Source organism: Microcaecilia unicolor, chromosome 6 (genome assembly GCF_901765095.1).
Source record: "Microcaecilia unicolor chromosome 6, aMicUni1.1, whole genome shotgun sequence".
Lineage (NCBI taxonomy): Eukaryota > Metazoa > Chordata > Amphibia > Gymnophiona > Siphonopidae > Microcaecilia > Microcaecilia unicolor.
The window spans coordinates 159,030,606-159,049,567 of NC_044036.1; the positions used below are offsets into that span (position 1 = coordinate 159,030,606).

The window sequence follows — 18,962 nt, forward strand, 5'->3', positions numbered from 1 at the left end:
GGGTATGTTGTTTGAGGCTGGCATAGAGGCTGGCAAAAAATATGTTTAAAGTTTTTTTTTAGGGTGGGAGGGGGTTAGTGACCACTGGGGGAGTAAAGCGAGGTCATCCCCGATTCAGTTCGGGCACCTTTTTGAGGCTTGATCGCAGGCTTGAGCAAGGACTGTCTTTCTTCTATGTTTATGCAGCGCTGCGTACGCCTTGTAGCGCTATAGAAATGCTAAATAGTAGTAGTAGTAGTAGACCAAGTAAAGTCGTCCAAGTGCTCGTCAGGGACGCCCTTCTTTTTTCCATTATCGGCCGAGGACGCCCATGTGTTAAGCACGCCCCAGTCCCGCCTTCGCTATGCTTCTGACACATCCCCGTGAACTTTGGTCGTCCCCGCGATGGAAAGCAGTTGAGGATGGCCAAAATCGGCGTTCGATTATGCCGATTTGGGTGACCCTGGGAGAAGGACGCCCATCTCCTGATTTGTGTCGAAAGATGGGCGCCCTTCTCTTTCGAAAATAAGCCTGAAAGTGATTTAACCAGCCAGAAACGACTCCTGGATGGTTAAATCGCTTGTTTGGGGCTAACCAGTCATATTCAGTGGCACTTAACTGGATAGTTCCACTGAAGATGTCCAGTTATTGCCAATGAAAAACTGGCTGTTTTGGGGGCGGAGTCAGCTGGTTAAGAGCCGATATCCAGCACTTAACTATCCAAGGTAACCGCATAAATAGGACCGCATAAAAGTCAGTCCTAATTTTATGAGGTTCATCATAGCCAGTTAAGTGCTGAATATTGTTCTTAATTGGCTATGCTTTTTCCTAGCTCTGTTATGGCTGAAAATTCAGTGCCGGAACCTGGACGTGGCCCAGGAGATAACATTGATGATGGTCAGCAAAATGCTGATTGTTTCCAGCCAAGGGTGTAGCCAGACAGCAGATTTTGGGTGGGCCTAGGCAAGAAGTAGGTGGGCACCAAATGTTCTCCCCCCCCCACCCTAAAAAAGTATCTCAGCTGGTGGGAAAATGCTTCTCTCCACCTTGGTAGCCTGCAGCAGGCATGGGCTGAAAACTGAGCATGTGCAGGTGCCGGTATCTTGGAGAGTAGCGTTTTCGTTACCATCAGGGAGAAGTCTTCAGCTGGCAGAACGTGGGATCCCTACCAGCTACCACTAAACATGTGCTACTGTTGAGTGGGCCTGAACCCTAAGAGGATGGGCCCCGGCCCACCTAGGCCCACCTGTGGCTACGCCACTGTTGCCAGCTGAGTATTGGGCTCATAGTACGTATTTGTGTGCAACATGCACATAATTGAGGTGAGATCAGTATTTTGTATTTTTGTGAAATACGATCATATATCTATTTCTACTGCCACATACATGCATAAAAGTATTCCAGCCTCAAAGCTGTTGTAACTTTGTGTGGGAGCTTTCACATAGGCTGTTTTATAAAGTCATATAGGTGCATAAGTTGCTGTGTGCCTTCTCTACAAAGACACCCTGTACTGGAGTTAGGTCAGGAAGAGATAATAATGCATAAGAACATACGAACATAAGCATATCCTGTTTCCAGCAGTGGCCAATCCAATTCACAAGTACCTGACAAGATCCCAAAAGAGTAGTACAGATTTTATGCTGCTTATCTGAGAAATAAGCAGTAGAGTTCCCCAAGTCCATCTTAATAATTGCTTAATGACTTTTCTTTTAGAAACTTGTCCAAACCTTTTTTAAACCCTACTCTGCTAAATGCTTTTACCACATTCTCTGGCAACGAATTCCAAAGTTTAATTACACTTCGAGTGAAACCATATTTCCTCTGGCTTGTTTTAAATTTACTATTTAGTAGCTTTGTTGCGTGCCTCCTAGTTCTTCTATTTTTAGAATGTGAACAAGCGATTTGTGTCTACCATGTTCCACTCCTCTCAGTATTTTATAGACCTTTATCATATGTCCACTCAGGTGTCTCTTCTCCAAGCTGAAGAGCCCTAGCCTCTTTATCCTTTCTTCATAGGAAAGTCATCCCATGCCCTTTATCATTTTTGTCACCCTACTCTGTACCTTTTTAAATTCCACTATATCTTTTTTATGATGCTGTGATGAAAATTGCACAAATATTTTTATTTGTTACATTTGTATCCCAAATTTTCCCACCTATTTGTAGGCTCAATGTGCACTACATAGTCCTGGAGAGGTGGTTACAGACTCCAGTGTGAACAAATACAAAGTGGATAGTACAATTTATAGATTTGGTGCGGATCATCCTGTCCGGGTTGCAAGGGTGGGATTGTTCGGCAAGGGATTGAGTATAGTCCATTACTTAGTTTAGTTGTTGTGTTACATTGTTCGGTGTTTATGTTGGTTCTGTGGGGTATGCCTTTCTGAAAAGGTGAGTCTTCAGTTTTTTTCGGAAGTTTAGGTGATTGCTCGTAGTTTTCAGGCCTTTTGGTAATGTGTTCCAGAGCAGTGTGCATATGTAGAAAAAAATGGATGCATATGTTGATTTATACTTCAGTCCTTTGCATCTTGGGAATTGAAGGTTTAGGTATGTTCTTGCTGACTCAATTCTGTTTCTAATTGTCAGGTCGATTAGTCCAGTCATGTAGCTCGGCGCTAGACCATGGATTATTTTGTGAGCTAAAGTACAAATCTTGAAGGCGATACTCAAAGTGTAGTCACACCAAGGAGCTATACAAAGACATTATAATACATATAATATTCTCAGTTTTGTTCTCCATTCCTCTCCTAATAATTCTTAGTATTCTATTTAGTTTCTTAGTTATTTTGAAGGGATCTGCAAGAAACACACAGGGCCTCTGAGCCCATCTGTATACTGAGGGTCTTGCTGCTATCCTCCACCACACTTTGGACAGACTTCCAGTTATGGACGAGCAAGACCCAGCAAGACTTTTGAGTTTACAGAGGCCCTCCATGCTGGGTTTGCTGTAGCCAGGCGATTGTGGCTGTGATGCCCCTATTAGGCCAAGTAGAATATTTTATTTTATTTTTGTTACATTTGTACCCCACGCTTTCCCACTCATGGCAGGCTCAATGCAGCAGGCAATGGAGGGTTAAGTGACTTGCCCAGAGTCACAAGGGGCTGCCTGGGCCGGGAATCAAACTCAGTTCCTCAGTTCCCCAGGACCAAAGTCCACCACCCTAACCACTAGGCCACTCCTGCACAGGTCTGAAAGTATAGTCCTGTTGAATTTGTTTAAAGACTAATTATTCTTATTTGCCTTTCTCCCCACTCCCCTCCCCCAACCACCCTCTTCCACTTTGACTATGCTATACTGAGGCAACCCATAGCTGAAGGGCAGGACATAGGCCACAGTTAAGAAAGCATCATTAAGGCAGATAGCAAATATTACCTTATGAGTGGAAACCGATAGGCTTTATGTTTATTGCATTTGATTAGGCAGCAAATATTACCTTATAGTTTGTTTCTAGACCTATTGTCCATGCACCTGGTCACAGACTCCTGATGCAAGCCCTGTCACCGAAACATGGTTCGTGTTGAGTCAGATTGAAGAACTATTAATAAAATATCTTCTGCCTTTCTCATCCACTCCACTGTTTTTCTTTGCTTGCTTGCTTGCTCTGTGAGGAGTGCAGACTCTTGTTTGTTTTTTCTCCATTGTTTAAAAACATCATCATGGAAGTCCAGACCACATTAAGGAGCAAATGGCATATGTTAAAGTAGTAATGCCTCTTAATAACTACCCGCTAAATGAATTCTTTGCTTTGATTACTGAGGAGGATGTAAGAAAGCTACCTGTGCCAGAAATAGTTTAATGATTTAAAGGTTATCATACAAAGGAATTGAAACAAATCTGGATCGAACAGGACATCACGCAATCTTCATCCATTCAGACCCTCCACTTATACCTCATACGATCACTATACAACTTTGTATTTGTTATCCACCGACTGGGCAAACGCCTTTGACGGTACTATGTAAGCCACATTGAGCCTGCAAATAGGTGGGAAAATGTGGGGTACAAATGCAACAAATAAATAAATAAACCGGGAAGAAGTAATAGCCCAAATCCACAAATCTCCTGGACTGGATGGTATACACTCCACAGTATGGAAAGAACTTAAAAATTAAATTGCAAATCCATTATTAGTAATCTGTAACCTATCATTAAAATCCTCTATAGTACTTGAAGATTGGAAAGTAGCAAACGTAACTCCATTTCTTTAGAAAGGGTTATAGGGTTGATCCGAGAAACTACAGACTGGTGAGCCTGACTTCTGTGCTGGACAAAATGGTAGAGACTATTATAAAGAACAAAAATACTGAACTTGCAGACAAACATAGTTTAATGTGAAAGAGTCATCATGGATTTAGCCAAGTGAAGTCTTGTTTATGTTTATGTCGCACTTGAGATACCGCCTCACAGTCAAAGTGGTTTACATATGCTAGTTTTGCAAGCACTTTTCTGTCCCTAATAGAAACATAGAAAGATGACAGCAGATAAGGGCCAAATGGCCATCCAGTCTGCCCATCCTCAGTAATCACTAACTCCTCCTTTTCCTAAGGTATCTCACATGCCTGTCCCATGCTTTCTTAAATTCTGACATAGTCCTCATCTCCACAGCCTCCACCGGGAGGCCATTCTACGCATCCACCACCCTTTCTGTAAAAGAGTATTTTCTTAGTTTCCTCCTAAGCCTCTTTCCTCTTACATAGTAACATAGTAGATGACGGCAGAAAAAGACCTGCACAGTCCATCCAGTCTGCCCAACAAGATAAACTCATATGTGCTACTTTTTGTGTATACCTTACCTTGATTTGTATCTGCCATTTTCAGGGCACAGACCGTAGAAGTCTTGCCCAGCACTAGCCCCGCCTCCCAACCACCAGCCCCGCCTCCCCCCACCAGCTCTGCTACCCAATCTCGGCTAAGCTTCTGAGGATCCATTCCTTCTGAATAGGATTCCTTTATGTTTATTCCACGCATGTTTGAATTCCGTTACCGTTTTCATCTCCACCACCTCCCGTGGAAGGGCATTCCAAGTATCCACCACTTTCTCCGTGAAAAAATACTTCCTGACATTTTTCTTGAGTCTGCCCCCCTTCAATCTCATTTCAAGTCCTCTAGTTGTACCGCTTTCCCATCTCTGGAAAAGGTTCATTTGCGGATTAATACCTTTCAAATATCTGAACGTCTGTATCATATCACCCCTGTTTCTCCTTTCCTCCAGGGTATACATGTTCAGATCAGCAAGTCTCTCCTCATACATCTTGTAACGCAAATCCCATTCCATTCTCGTAGCTTTTCTTTGCACCGCTTCAATTTTTTTTACATCCTTAGCAAGATACGGCCTCCAAAACTGAACACAATACTCCAGGTGGGGCCTCACCAATGACTTATACAGGGGCATTAAAACCTCTTTTTTTCTGCTGGTCACACCTCTCTCTATACAGCCTAGCAACCTTCTAGCTACTGCCACCGCCTCTTAACTCCATCCTATGCCCTCTCATTCCAGAGTATTTCTTCATTTGAAAAAGGCTCTCCTCCTGTACATTAACACCACTGAGGTATTTAAATGTCTCTATCAAATCTCCCACCTCTCTTCCAGAGGATACATGTTGAGGTTCATGAGCCTGTCCCTATATGTTTTATTACCTCACAATTGCCTTCCGAATGTGCTTACATTGTTTTGAAGCCATGAATAAACATGAGGGTAAAGGTGAACAAGTTGATGTGGAGGGGCATTTTCGAAAAGGGACGTCCACGTTTCGATTTGGACGTCCTCGCAAAACGTCCTGATCCAGGGGTGAGGAAACCCGTATTTTCAAAACAAGATGGACGTCCATCTTTCATTTCAAAAATACCTTAAGGGACGTCCAAATCCTTAAATTTGGTCTTCCTTAGAGAGGGATGTCCCTAGACGTGGTCGTCTCTGATTTTCAGCGATTTTCGAAACCAAGGACGTCCATCTCAGAAATGACCAAATGCAAGCCATTTGGTCATGGGAGGAGCCAACATTTCTAGTGCACCGGTCCCCCTGACATGCCAGGACACCAACCGGGCACCCTAGGGGGCACTGCAGTGGACTTCATAAATTGCTCCTAGGTACAAAGCTACCTTACCTTGTGTGCTGAGCCCCCCAAAATCCACTACCCACAACTGCACACCACTACCATAGCCCTTACGGGTGAAGGGGGGCACCTAGATGTGGGTACAATGGGTTTGTGGTGGGTTCTGGAGGGTTCGCTGTTTCCTCCACAAACGTATCAGGGGGGATGGTGGGGCTGTGTCCACCTGTCTGAAGTGCGCTCACCCACTAAAACTGCTCCAGGCACCTGCATACTGCTGTCATGGACCTGAGTATGACATCTGAGGCTGGCATAAAGGCTGGCACGAAATATTTTTAAAAATGTTTTTTGAGGGTGGGAGGGGGTTAGTGATCACTGGGGGAGTAATGGGAGGTCATCCCCGATTTTCTCTGGTGGTCATCTGGTCAGTTTGGGCACCTTTTTGTGCCTTAGTTGTAAGAAAGTGATGGTGCTGTTTACCTCGTCATAATTCAACCCGTTTTCTTATTACTTTTTATTTTACCAATAATATAAAACTTTACTTGTATGGTGAATTCCCAATAATATAAAACTTTTCTTATATGGTGAATTCCAACTTCTCAGATAATAAACTTCCAATTGAATAAATATAACTTAGCTTTTAAGCAGCTGTATAAAGCATTGGTTCTCCAGCTTCAAACCTCCGCCCAGGCTGGAGAACCAATGCTTTATACAGCTGCTTAAAAGCTAAGTTATATTTATTCAATTGGAAGTTTATTATCTGAGAAGTTGGAATTCACCATATAAGAAAAGTTTTATATTATTGGGAATTCACCATACAAGTAAAGTTTTATATTATTGGTAAAATAAAAAGTAATAAGAAAACGGGTTGAATTATGACGAGGTAAACAGCACCATCACTATGTTGAAAAATGACCTGGATGGTTGCGCTGTTAAAAATTCTGAATATCCCCGATTGATTAAAATGATGACTGTAGAAATGAGCACACTGTGAAAAGAACTGATTACAGATAAGGATGATTTAAATAGGAGGTGTTAGGGATATTTTGATTACTGGATTATGGTTTAATCCCCACACTAATAAGTACGTGGTCTCCTTAAATGAGATTAGTTGTAAGAAAAACATGTCCGGATGAAAACATCCAAGTGCTCATCAGGGACGTCCTTGTTCTTTTCAATTATGGGTCAAGATCGTCCAAGTGTTAGCCACACCCAAGTCCCGCCTTTGCTATGCCTCCGACCCGCCCCCTTGAACTTTGGCTGTCCCTGTGATGGAGTGCAGTTGGGGACGTCCAAAATCGGCTTTCGATTATACCGATTTGGATGACCCTGGGAGAAGGACATCCATCAATTTATGTCAAAAGATGGGCGTCCTATTTCGAAAATGAGCCCAATGGTAATCCCTCACAAGAGATTCCTGAAGAAATTAAAAATCCATGGGAAAGGATGCAATGTCCTGCTGTGGCTTGGAACATGGTTAAAAGATAGAAAACAGAGAAGGGTTACATTTACAATTGTCTCAGTTTAGGAAGGTGAATAGTGGGTTATCACAGTGGTCTGTATTGGGACCAGTGCTTTTTAACATATTTATAAATGATCTAGAATTTGTAGATAATACAAAATTATTGAAAGTTGTTAAGTCGCATGCAGACTATGAGAAATTGCAGGAGGACCTTCGGAGGCTGGAAGACTGGGCATCCAGATGGCAGATGCATGTTTGGACTAGATTCTATATATGGTGCCAGAAACAAACGGGACCGAACTTGGAGCGCCATTTATGGAAATGGCATTCCAAGTTGGGTCCCGTTTATAGAAAAGTGCCTACTGCCAGGAGTCACACCTAGCATTTAGGTGCAAAGATTTATACCAATTAAAACCAGGTGTACAGTAAATCCCCGTGTCTAAATTAGACACAGGTCAGGTGTGTTCTGTAACAGTGCACGCAAATTCTGGGAATGCCCATGCCCCTACATTGGCCACACACCCTCTTCGGATCCATGTACTAGAATTTACACGCACATGTTTATGGAATAAACCTAGCAAGATGTGCACATAAATTCTAATTGTTGCCAATTTTCATTGATAGTTAAGTATTAGTACCCAAATTATTGGCGCTGGTTCATTATTCAGTCAAATTGCACACGCAGTTTAAGAGCCATTTATAGAATCTCTGGGTTCATATGTGCAAGCGCAAAATGATGCACATTGGAGAGAATAATTTATGCTAGATTCAACATTAGAAGTCAGCAACCAGAAAATTAGTAGTCAGTGCATTGTCCATGAAGCCACAAAGTAAACAAATTATTAGGAAAGGAATATCATAATGCCTCTGTATCACTCTATGTAATGAGATCCTGTTTTAAAAATGCACAGGTTGAGGTAAAATAACCCGTCTTAATGGTATCCAGCAATGATATCTCCCCCCCCCCCCACTACCCTAATGTGGTATTCTACTTTTCAGTGAGGGGTCTCTAGTAAATTTTAGGTTAAACATTGCTTTAAAGCTGACGTTTTACCTGTTGAATATTAATTCTTCTTAGTACCGAGACCAAGCTAGCTGTATTTATGAAATTTTTTTCTTGTTTTCTTAGTACCTTCTCAAAATTGTTACTAGTATACAATAATGTAAAGCTTCATTTGAATAGAAAATGTTCTATTTGCTATGTTTGAAGAAACATATAATCAATGCTACTGTTTTACTTGTTATTAGGAAAGAATAATAGAACGCTTGAAGGAGCAGAGAGAACGAGATGATCGAGAGAGGTTGGAAGAGATTGAAAGTTATAAAAAAGAAAACAAAGATCTGAAGGAGAAAATTAACGCTTTACAAGCTGAGCTGACAGAAAAAGAGGTTAACCTATTTTTATCAACAGCCTTTATTCATATAGGGGTCCTTTTATTCAAAGAATGTTAGATTTTTCAGTTTCCATGGCTTAATGCAATAAATTAATGCACAGTAATTGCAAGATGGTTGTAGCAATGATTGGGGGCATAGAGGAAAAGAAAGGATGGAAGGAGCCAAACACAAGTCAGGATGTTAAAATTAGCTCAATTTATTTACAATAGACAATATCCAGTCTTCAAAGGAGTATGCATGCTCTTTAGCATGTACATAATATTTTTGTATTATTTATATTTTTATGTTTCTTTTTAAGGACCCCTGAGGAAGATAATGTTTTTAGCCGAAACACTGCAATGTTGAGTCTTTTGTTTGTTTTGAAGTACATTTTACGCAGTACTTTGTTTACTCCTTGAAGACTGGATATTGTCTTTTGAAGACTGTTAATACATTGAGCCAATTTTACCGTCCTGACTTGTGGAGTTTAGCTCCTTCTGTCCCTTCTTTTCTTCTTTGGCTTGTTTACAGGAGGACTTTTGTTCCTTTTTATGAATGATTTGGGGCATACCCAGCATGTCCTTTGCAGGTCCTGCTTTAAAATGCCAATTAATGTTCAGTACCATGGTCACAATTAGTGTGAATGCACTTAGCACCCCCCAAATTCTGTATATGTTACACACATTAAATTTTGGAATTTTATATCAGCTGGTTACCCACTGCCTCTGACGCAGCCATTTTATACTGGCAAACATGGCCATGTTGGGCATTTTATGTTAAATTTCTGGGAGCTTTTAATCTATTAATAAACACTGTGTTTTTTATAAGGTCTGCCTTGTTGTTTTATCTTCCATATTGGATTTGGTGGACCACCTGCCTTGCTGCTTTTTGACTAATTCCAGATGCCTATATTTAGGCATGGTTTTGCGCTAAGCACAGTTCTATAAAGGACACATGGAGGGGCATAATCGACCAGAAACGCCTATCTCCATGGGCGTTAATCTCCGAGAACGGGTCCGTGAAGGGGCGGAGTGAACCGTATTTTTTAAAAAAAATAGACGCCCATGCTTTATTCGCCAAGGTGTGAGCTGGGCGTTTTTGCTTTTCACCGATAATGGAAAATGAAATCGCCCAGCTCAAAAACGAATAAATGCAAGGCATTTGTTCGTGGGAGGGGCCAGGATTCATAGTGCACTGGTCCCCCTCACATGCCAGGACACCAACCGGGCACCCTAGGGGGCACTTTTACAAAAACAAAAAAAAAGGTAAAAGAGCTCCCAGGTGCATAGCACCCTTCCCTTGGGTGTTGAGCCCCCCAAATCCCCCTCAAAACCCACTGCCCACAAGTCTACACCAGTACTATAGCCCTAAGCGGTGAAGGGGGGCACCTACATGTGGGTACAGGGGGTTTGGGGGGGTTGGACGACTAGTAGCATTAAGCAGCACAATTGTAACAGGTAGGGGGGGGATGGGCCTGGGTCCACCTGCCTGACGTCCACTGCACCCCCTAACAACTGTTCCAGGGACCTGCATACTGCTGCTTGGGAGGAGGGTATGACATTTGAGGGTGAAAGTAAAAAGTTGTGAAACATCATTTGTTGTGGTGGGAGGGGGTTAGTGACCACTGGGGGAGTCAGGGGAGGTCATCCCCGACTCCCTCTGGGGGTCATCTGGTCATTTAGGGCACTTTTTGGGGCCTTATTCGTCAAAAAACAGGGTCCAGGAAAAGTGCCCTAAATTCTAGCTACAAACGCATCCATTATCGGCGAAGGGCGCCCATCTCTGTTCGGGTGATAACCACGCCCCAGTTCCGCCTTCACCACGCCTCCGACACTCCCCCGTCAACTTTGTCCGCATCCGCGACGGAGTGCAGTTGAAAGCGTCCAAAGTTCGGCTTTCGATTATGCCGCTTTATTTGTTTTTGTGAGAAGAACGCCCATCTCCCGATTTAGGTCGGAACTTGGGCGTTATTCTCGTTCGATTATAAGCTGGATAACCTCTTATAGAATCGTGCTAAGCATGGTTTTTTTTGGCACCAATTTTGTAGGCAAAGTGGGTGGGAGTTGGTTCCTTGGCCTTTATTTGCAGTGTGTATTTCAAAAATGTCAGGTTGTTGAGAACTCTTGTATTTCTGCTTATTGATAATAAAGGTTTTTAAAAATGTAAAAAAAAAAAAAGAATCTGGCCCTAACTTCACAATTGCTAGAGTGCAGTACGTGCTCCGTGCAAATTTCAATATACTCTTCATGTTTATTCTCTACATATGCACCACCTAGTTACCGCCCCAACACAAAATTCCCTTATCGCATGAATTAGTGTGTGCTAACCACTAAAATAATATAAAACCGGTTACCGCGATTGTGCGGTAGCAGTTAACATGCACTAATTCACGTGTTAAGTGCCTAACGCACTTTAGTAAAAGGACCCCATAGTTACTGTTACGATGCATGAATATGTGAATTGTTAATCCAATCCACGGATCTACCAAAATCTATTTCATGTGTAGTTACAGATGCATTCGAAAATGCTCTGCAGATCACTGCAGGATGAAAAATAATGCACGTTCCTCTATAGCATGCATAGTGGGGTTATAGGGAATTGGAAGGGTTTGGGTGTATTGACAAAGGTGTAAGATTTATATTAGTATGTAATGGAAAGCAACCTAGCAAAGAGGACAATTTTCAAAATCATTTACCTGGCTATATGGTAAGCCATATTGTAGAAAATCTTTAGCATCCTATCTATGTTAGTTAAATGTTCTAATGCTGCTTATTAGGTGTATCATTAGTATTATGCTAACATTGTATTATATCTCACGGTTGTTCTATTAGTAGGTTTCAATTTACTATTTTCTAGTTTACCTATTGTATTTAGTTTATTCTCGGTTATTTTACTATTGTTATGCTGTTAACAAAATTGTAAGTTTTATGTTAAACTGTACCTGCTGTACACTGCCTTGGGTGAATCTCTTCATAAAGGCGGTTAATAAATCCCAATAAATAAATAAATATTAGTTTACTCAGGGGAAGTTACTATCTGAAAATTTCTCAGTCCTTATTCAGGTAAAGTAGGCATAGGTTATGTATAACTTAACTTATAGCTGGTTAAAAAGAAGACCCAGTATGTGTGCTTAGATCAAGGATGTTTAAAGCCTTACTTAAAGCTTATTTTTTTCTCCAAAGCTTTTCTACAGTCTAATGATTGAATGATATCTCCTGCCAAGTGACCCCAGGTTTCAAAGCTCCTCATTGTCTTATTATCTTTTTCTGCTCTTGACCTCCCTCCCTCTCTCATGTGGTTTAGAGTAATTATCTCTCTCTCATAAACCCCACCCTATTTATATTTTAAATTTGTAACCTAGGATTCCTCTTGTGGTTCTCCTTTCCAATCACCACCTAATTTATTTATTTTATGTAAACCGCCCAGATATTATTTTTTAATTAGTGGTATATTAAATACATTTGAAATGTTAAATAACATGCACTGTTTACATTTTGAAATCTACATTGTATGGGAAAAAAAGCAGGTGCACATCTTTGCAGGTACTTTTAAAAACTGGTGCAAAGAACGTTACTGTAGAAGCAGAAACATTTTTTGTAAATGCTGAATCCTTGCTAACACAATTTAAAATTGACTTTAAGACTTTGCTGTTTCATCTTGCTTTCACATCAGATCGAGAGTTTCTGTCCTAAGTCATTGGGATTTTATTTTTTTGTGTGTGTTCTGTGTTTTTTTTTTCAATTACAATTTGCACCTTTCCTTTCCTATCCGATGATGTAGTTCCTTTCGGTCTTTGTGTTTTGTTGTAATTTTTAGATTGTACACCTCTTTGGTCTTCTAGTCAGCAAAGGCGATATAGAAAGTTAATAAATGGAATGAAATGGAATGGAATTTATGAATGTTCAAATGCCAGAATTTTCCCAGTTCTCTTTGGAGGCAAGACTGTTTATACAGCCCTGCTCTCTGGTATATTAGCTTCAAGTTACCACAAGTATCTCAGGGGCTGAACTTGCAGCCTCAGATGCTTACCCAAGGTGGACTGTTACTAATTTAGAAGAACAGCTGAGCTAATAGCAAACCTTTTCTTCTACATTCCCCTTACTTGAAGGTTCCTCAACTGAAGTTAAATGTACAGTCCAGTTTTATGGCATGACATCTTTAAAAGTGTTTTGAAGTGCTTTGTAGTACAAAAGACAGCAAAAAGTATTCCGAAAGACCTCTGTTGGCACTCTGATATATAACAAATTAGAAATATATTTTGCCTCGTTGGTGAAAAGAAAGAGATTTTTTTTTGGCGGCTTTGTAATTTATTTATTTATTTGTTGCATTTGTAGCCCACATTTTCCCACCAATGTGCAGGCTCAATGTGGCTTACATTATGCCGTAGTGGCGATCGCCATTTACGGGTAGAAAATTACAAGTGGTATTGCATTAAAGGCGTATAAATATTAAAGTAGAATACAAAGTGGTATTGCATTAACGTTCCTGAATGATAGAGAGAGAGAATAAGTTTTTATTTATTTATTTATTGCATTTGTATCCCACATATTCCCACCTATTTGCAGGCTCAATGTGGCTTACATAGGTTTGTTAACATTGTCATTTCAGGATATCAGATACAGTTAGTGATGTGTAGCGATTAGGAAGGGAAGACAGAAGAAGGAAGGGAGTGAGTAGGGTAGTTATAGAAGGTGGGTGTTCCTAGTTGAGTGGATTGGTGAGGTGACTTAGTGAGGCTATAGGTTCTCATTGTAGGCCTTGTTGAAGAAGAATGTCTTCAGAGATTTTCGAAAGATAGCTGTTTCTTTTATTGCTTTCAAGTCTGTAGGTAGTGCATTCCATATTTGCATGCTCATGTAAGAGAAGGTAGTTGCATGCATCAGCTTGTATTTACGTCCTTTGCAGCTGGGGTAGTGCAGGTTGAGAAATTTGCGGGATGATCTTGTGGTGTTTCTGGGAGGTAGGTCCACGAGGTTTAGCATGTAGATTGGGGCGTCTGCGTGAATGATTTTTGTGTAGATAATCAACTATAGAAAGTTGATTTCCAGCATGAGAAATAAAATGGCAGAGCGTATTGTGTAGCTTTCATTAGTGGCAGCGAAGTTTATCAGTCTAGTGTAAAGAGTTCGGTTGTGTCTAGTTCATGTAAAGTCTAGTTGTCTGGACTTTAGGATGGATCATTATGGTATGCCTTCTTGAACAGGTTGATTTTTAGTAGTTTATTTGCCAACAGTTTGAAAGTTAGGTTGCCTTCTTCTAAATCACCAAGAAGGGGCCCTTTTTACTAAGCTGCATTAACCCCAGATTCTGCATATGGCACTTTGAGTTGTGTGCGCAAATTTGGATGCATGTCCAATTTGCGCCTGCAACTTAATTGATTAACAAGTCAATCTTTAGACAGGAAAAAAGGCTTACCACAAAATGCATTAAAGTGTTATGTGGTAATTTGCCTGTCAATATGTGTTGATCTGGTACCATTTATTTTCTTAAAATATTATTTGGGATGAGGCATGTCATGAATGGGTTGGGTGAAGAAACCTTATCAAGCTAGTGTGTTCGCATTAGAATGCCCTAACTAGATAATACTGACTTAATATGGGAGCACTTAACATCTCCTAAATAGGAAGCAATAAGGACTCCCATGTTAATATTTTTGCATGCAAAAGGAAAAATTAGTGTGGGACCTGCAAAAAGAAATAAAGAAAAACGCCCTATTTTAGGGATACGCTTGAAATTTATTTATTAATTTATTATTACATTTGTACCCCACGCTTTCCCACTCAAAGCAGGTTCAATGCGGCTTACATAATAATATGGATTACAGAGTTTTGCTAGAGAAAAAAATAGGTTAATTATAGCAGAATAATAAAAGAGATAGGTAGGTAAAGATGGGGAAAGGTGAAGGGAGTAGGAGTGGTAAGAGCAAGGGGTAGATGAGCATAGGAGGAGGGGTAGAGGGGGCGGGGAGGGGGATGGGACAAGGGAAAAGTATAGGGAAATTAGGTGGGAGATGTAGTCTGAGTCATTGTCGTTGTCTTCTGGATATGTGTTGGGTAGGAGGGATCCTAGGATTAGATTGGTTCATTTGGGAATAATAATCCGAATCATAGTTACCTGATGCTAGGGTCGACCTTAGGAGTCTGCACTCAAGAAAAAGATCTAGGTGTCATTGTAGCCAATGCAATGAAATCTTCTGCCCAGTGTGCGGTGACAACCAAAAAATCAAACATGATGCTAGGAATTATTAGGAAAGAGATTCAAAATAAGACCAAGAATATTATAAGGCCTCTGTATTGCTCGATGATGCAACCTCACCTTGAGTATTGAGTTCAGTTCTGGTCGCTGTATCTCAAAAAAGATATAGTGGAATTAGAAAAGGTTCAAAGAAGAGCAACCAAAATGATAAAGGGGATGGAACTCCTCCCATATGAGGAAAGGCTAAAGAGGTTAAGCTCTTCAGCTTGAAAAAGAGACAGCTGAGGGGGAGATATGATTGAGATCTATAAAATCTTGAGTGGTGTAGAACAAGTAAAAGTGAATTGATTTTTCACTCTTTAGAAAAGTACAAAAAACAGGGGATACTCAATGAAATTACATGGAAATACTTTTAAAACAAATAGGAGGAAATATATTTTCACTGTAAGCTCTGAAACTCGCTGCTGGAGGATGTGCTAACAGCGATTACAGTATCTGGGTTTTAAAAAGGTTGGGAAAAGTCCCACATTAAAATGCATTAAACCCATTTCTTAGCGCATCATAGTAAAAGGGCCCCAAAGAAATTAAAGCATTCTAGAAAATCTAAAATTTGCTTGGTGGTTGAACTTTCCTACATCCGTTCTTATTAGCTAGCTACATTTGAAGTATTATTTTGATGTATCCCATGGAGTAATGATAACCAACATCTCTTCAAATCAGTACTGGATAGCTTTGTGCTGAACCATCAAGTAGCACAAACCAAGTGCCGAGAGATGACAAATTTTGGGTGGGCCAATGGGTGAATGTTTAAGTTCAAGATCAATTTATTTGGTATATTGTCAATCTAATAAAAATCTAACCCCCCCCCCCATTTACTAAGTTGTGATAGCGGCTGGCGATGCGCTATTGCCGACACAGCCCATTCACTTTACCGCTAGTTCAGCTTAGTAAACAGGGGGAGGGGGTTTAAGTAATTTACAAGTTCAGTTAAAAGGGGGAGTACAAAATTGAGTATAAACAATAAGAAATGGTTGGTGCTCCACTCACTTCCTCTCCGCCACCTCCCCTCCCCATTCAACTTTATATTTAAACATCTTAGCTAACAGGTATCTCTACCCCCCCCCTCCGCTGAAGATATCTAAAGCCCCTTAGCCAACCTTGGCGGTAAATGGTAGCATTCCAAAGCGGCCAATGCCAGCACCCCATGTGTGCTCCATTTTGCCATGCCGAGGTTGGCTGAGAGGAGTTGTGGTGGGCTTCAGATTTTTTCAGCTGGTGGGGCTTGGGGATCCTCATCAGTTATATCAAGGGTACGCTGCTGCTGGGTGGACCTGAGCTAAAAATGGATAGGCCTATCTGCGGCTGTAGTCCTAATGTGTGCGTTTCACCATTTTATAAAGAATTCTTGAGTTGTGTAGATGCGTTCAAGTAGGCTTGCACAACTCTGAAATTAGCCAGTTCTGGCATGTAAGACCTGGAATTTTCCTATCCTAGCTAATTACCTGAGCTGTATAACTGTGGTTTGTAAAGCAAGGAAGAAATTCTAGAAGTCTGAAGCTAAGGAATAGAGATAATGGAGAACAGATATGTTTTTAGAATTAGAAAATGGAAAGAGAATCTGTCTGGCAAAGGAAATTAGATTTCTTCTTAGCTTTTCAGCAGAGGCAGGCATTTTTTTTTAATAAACAAGAAGAATCCACCGGTTACCAAAATTCCACTTTTTGCTAATATGGTTAAAATATCAAAGACATGCATGCATATGCTTAAATGATTCACCCCTACTTATGTTTTTGAATTGCAAACTTTGCTCTAGAAATGCATAGGCAATCAATTCAGCTTCCTGTACTCATCTCTCTCTCTCTCTTTTCTCTTGGTGCCTTTTCAGTCTAGTTTAATTGACCTCAAAGAACACGCATCATCGTTGGCATCGTCGGGGCTGAAAAGAGACTCTAAAGTAAAGTCTCTGGAAATAGCCATAGAGCAAAAAAAAGAAGAGTGTAGCAAATTGGAAGCACAGTTAAAGAAGGTACGTGCCCAAGATAGAACATTCTTCCTGTTTCTGATGAATGAGATAGAGACAGATGGAGGTTAGGCAGTGTCGTGTAGTTTTCAAAATCTGGCTATTTTCTGCTGTCTCCTGATAGCAGAACCAAACACCGTTGACATTATTCTTGAGGAAAGCAGCATCAAAGCTGTCTGTGAACTTGAAAAATTATCTCATTTCCTGTCTAGGCTTGCTTCGAAAATTGATGAAAATGGTGAAAGTGAAAAAAAAAGGACATTATGGAAACCAGCCGTTACTGCGTGTGCATCTAAACCTTTGTAAAATCTTGGATTGTACTTTTAAAAAATTCAAAATGCAGCCTTTGTGGAAAAATTTATTAGTTCTTAACATTTAAAAATTCTGCAGAGGTTTCCTCATTACCATTAAGTTTGTGGTTGTTAAAATATTGGATTATTCACTCTTGGTGGCAGTTCATGATTTAGAACTGATTTAAAAAAACTGAACAAATTTTGAGAAGCAAATATTTCTCAATAGAATTTTTAACATATTACTTCAGGTACTGTATTAAAACATTCTGACCAAGATGTACATTTTTATTTTTTCCAAAATTAATTGTTATTTATGACTTTCTGTTCGCCTTGTTGGAACCTTCTGCACTCACAATTTGGGGGTAATTTTATAAAGCATTTTCCATGTGTAAAGTCCATCTTAGCTGCAGAAAAGGGCTTTTAGATAAAAGTGGCCCTGCAGTCGTGGTGGTAGCCATTTTTGCCACATGCCAGGGCCCCTTTTACCGCCACGGGTGAAAATAGCCAAAAATGAAATGACTGTGCGGTAAGTTTTCACTTGCTTCATGGCCATTTCGGGAGGGAGCACTTACCGCCGCCAATTGAGGTGGCAGTAAGGCCTCCCGCGCCAACCTGGCGGTAACCAGGCAGTGCCCATTGCTGCTTGATTACCGCTGGGTAAACCTCTGAGGAAATATTTTTTTCAATATTTCTGCTAGTGCCGGAAATGGTGCGAGTTGGGCCCAACGCGGGTGCCGTTGGTAGTTCTGGTTTGCTGCATGGTAACCCTTTAGTCAACGGCTCCCTTAGAGCACTGCATGACCACCACATATGCACATAAAGGTCTAGATTCAGTAAATGACACCCAAATTTGGGCACTAAAAAAATGCGCACTGAGCACTATTCAATAAATGGCTCTCTGAGTTGGGTGCCATTTATAGAAGAGTGGGTAGTGCTGGGATCTGCGCCCAACTGTGGGCACGAGCACTTGCACCTAATGACACCTGGTGTAAATCCTTGTGCGAGAATTAGGTGCAGATCCCCTAATTCTGTAATAGTGCACGCATCTTTAGTGAATTCCCCTGACCTGCCCATGCCCCTCTTGTTTCCACGCCCCCTTTTCAGTTACACGCTAAAAGATTTCTGCATGCTCTATAGAATAGCGCTTAGCAAGCTGCATTCGCAAATCCAAATTGTTGCCAATTAACACCAATAATTGATTGTTAGCACCCAATTTGTCTCTAATTGGCTTGTTACTCAATAACATTGCATGCGCAAATTAGGCATTCACCCAAATTTGCACATGCAACTTTGGGCACCATTTATAGAATCCAGGTGGAAAAGTATGTGCCTAGAAAGCATGTGCCTGAGTCCTCTCTTCTCCAAGCTGAAGAGCCGTAACCACTTTAGCCTTTCTTCATATGCAAGTCGTTTCATTCCCTTAATCATATTGGTTGCCCTTCTCTGTACCTTTTGAAGATGCTGTGACCAAAAGTGCACACAGTACTCAAGGTGCAGTCTCAATATAGAGCAATACAGAGGCATTATGAGACTCTTTGTTTAGTTCTCTGTTCTTTTCCTAATAATTCCTAAGTTTCAGTTCGCTTTT

General features: G+C 40.8%; 1 protein-coding gene across 1 annotated transcript in view; it reads left to right on the forward strand.

Annotated features, from left to right (window-relative positions):
- ERC2 (ELKS/RAB6-interacting/CAST family member 2) overlaps window positions 1-18,962 on the forward strand; it is a 692,745-nt gene that overhangs the window by 329,871 nt on the left and 343,912 nt on the right. Inside the window, 2 exon segments of the mRNA XM_030206769.1 lie at window positions 8,741-8,881; window positions 16,947-17,087. Of these exon segments, the coding sequence (XP_030062629.1) occupies window positions 8,741-8,881; window positions 16,947-17,087 (282 nt within the window).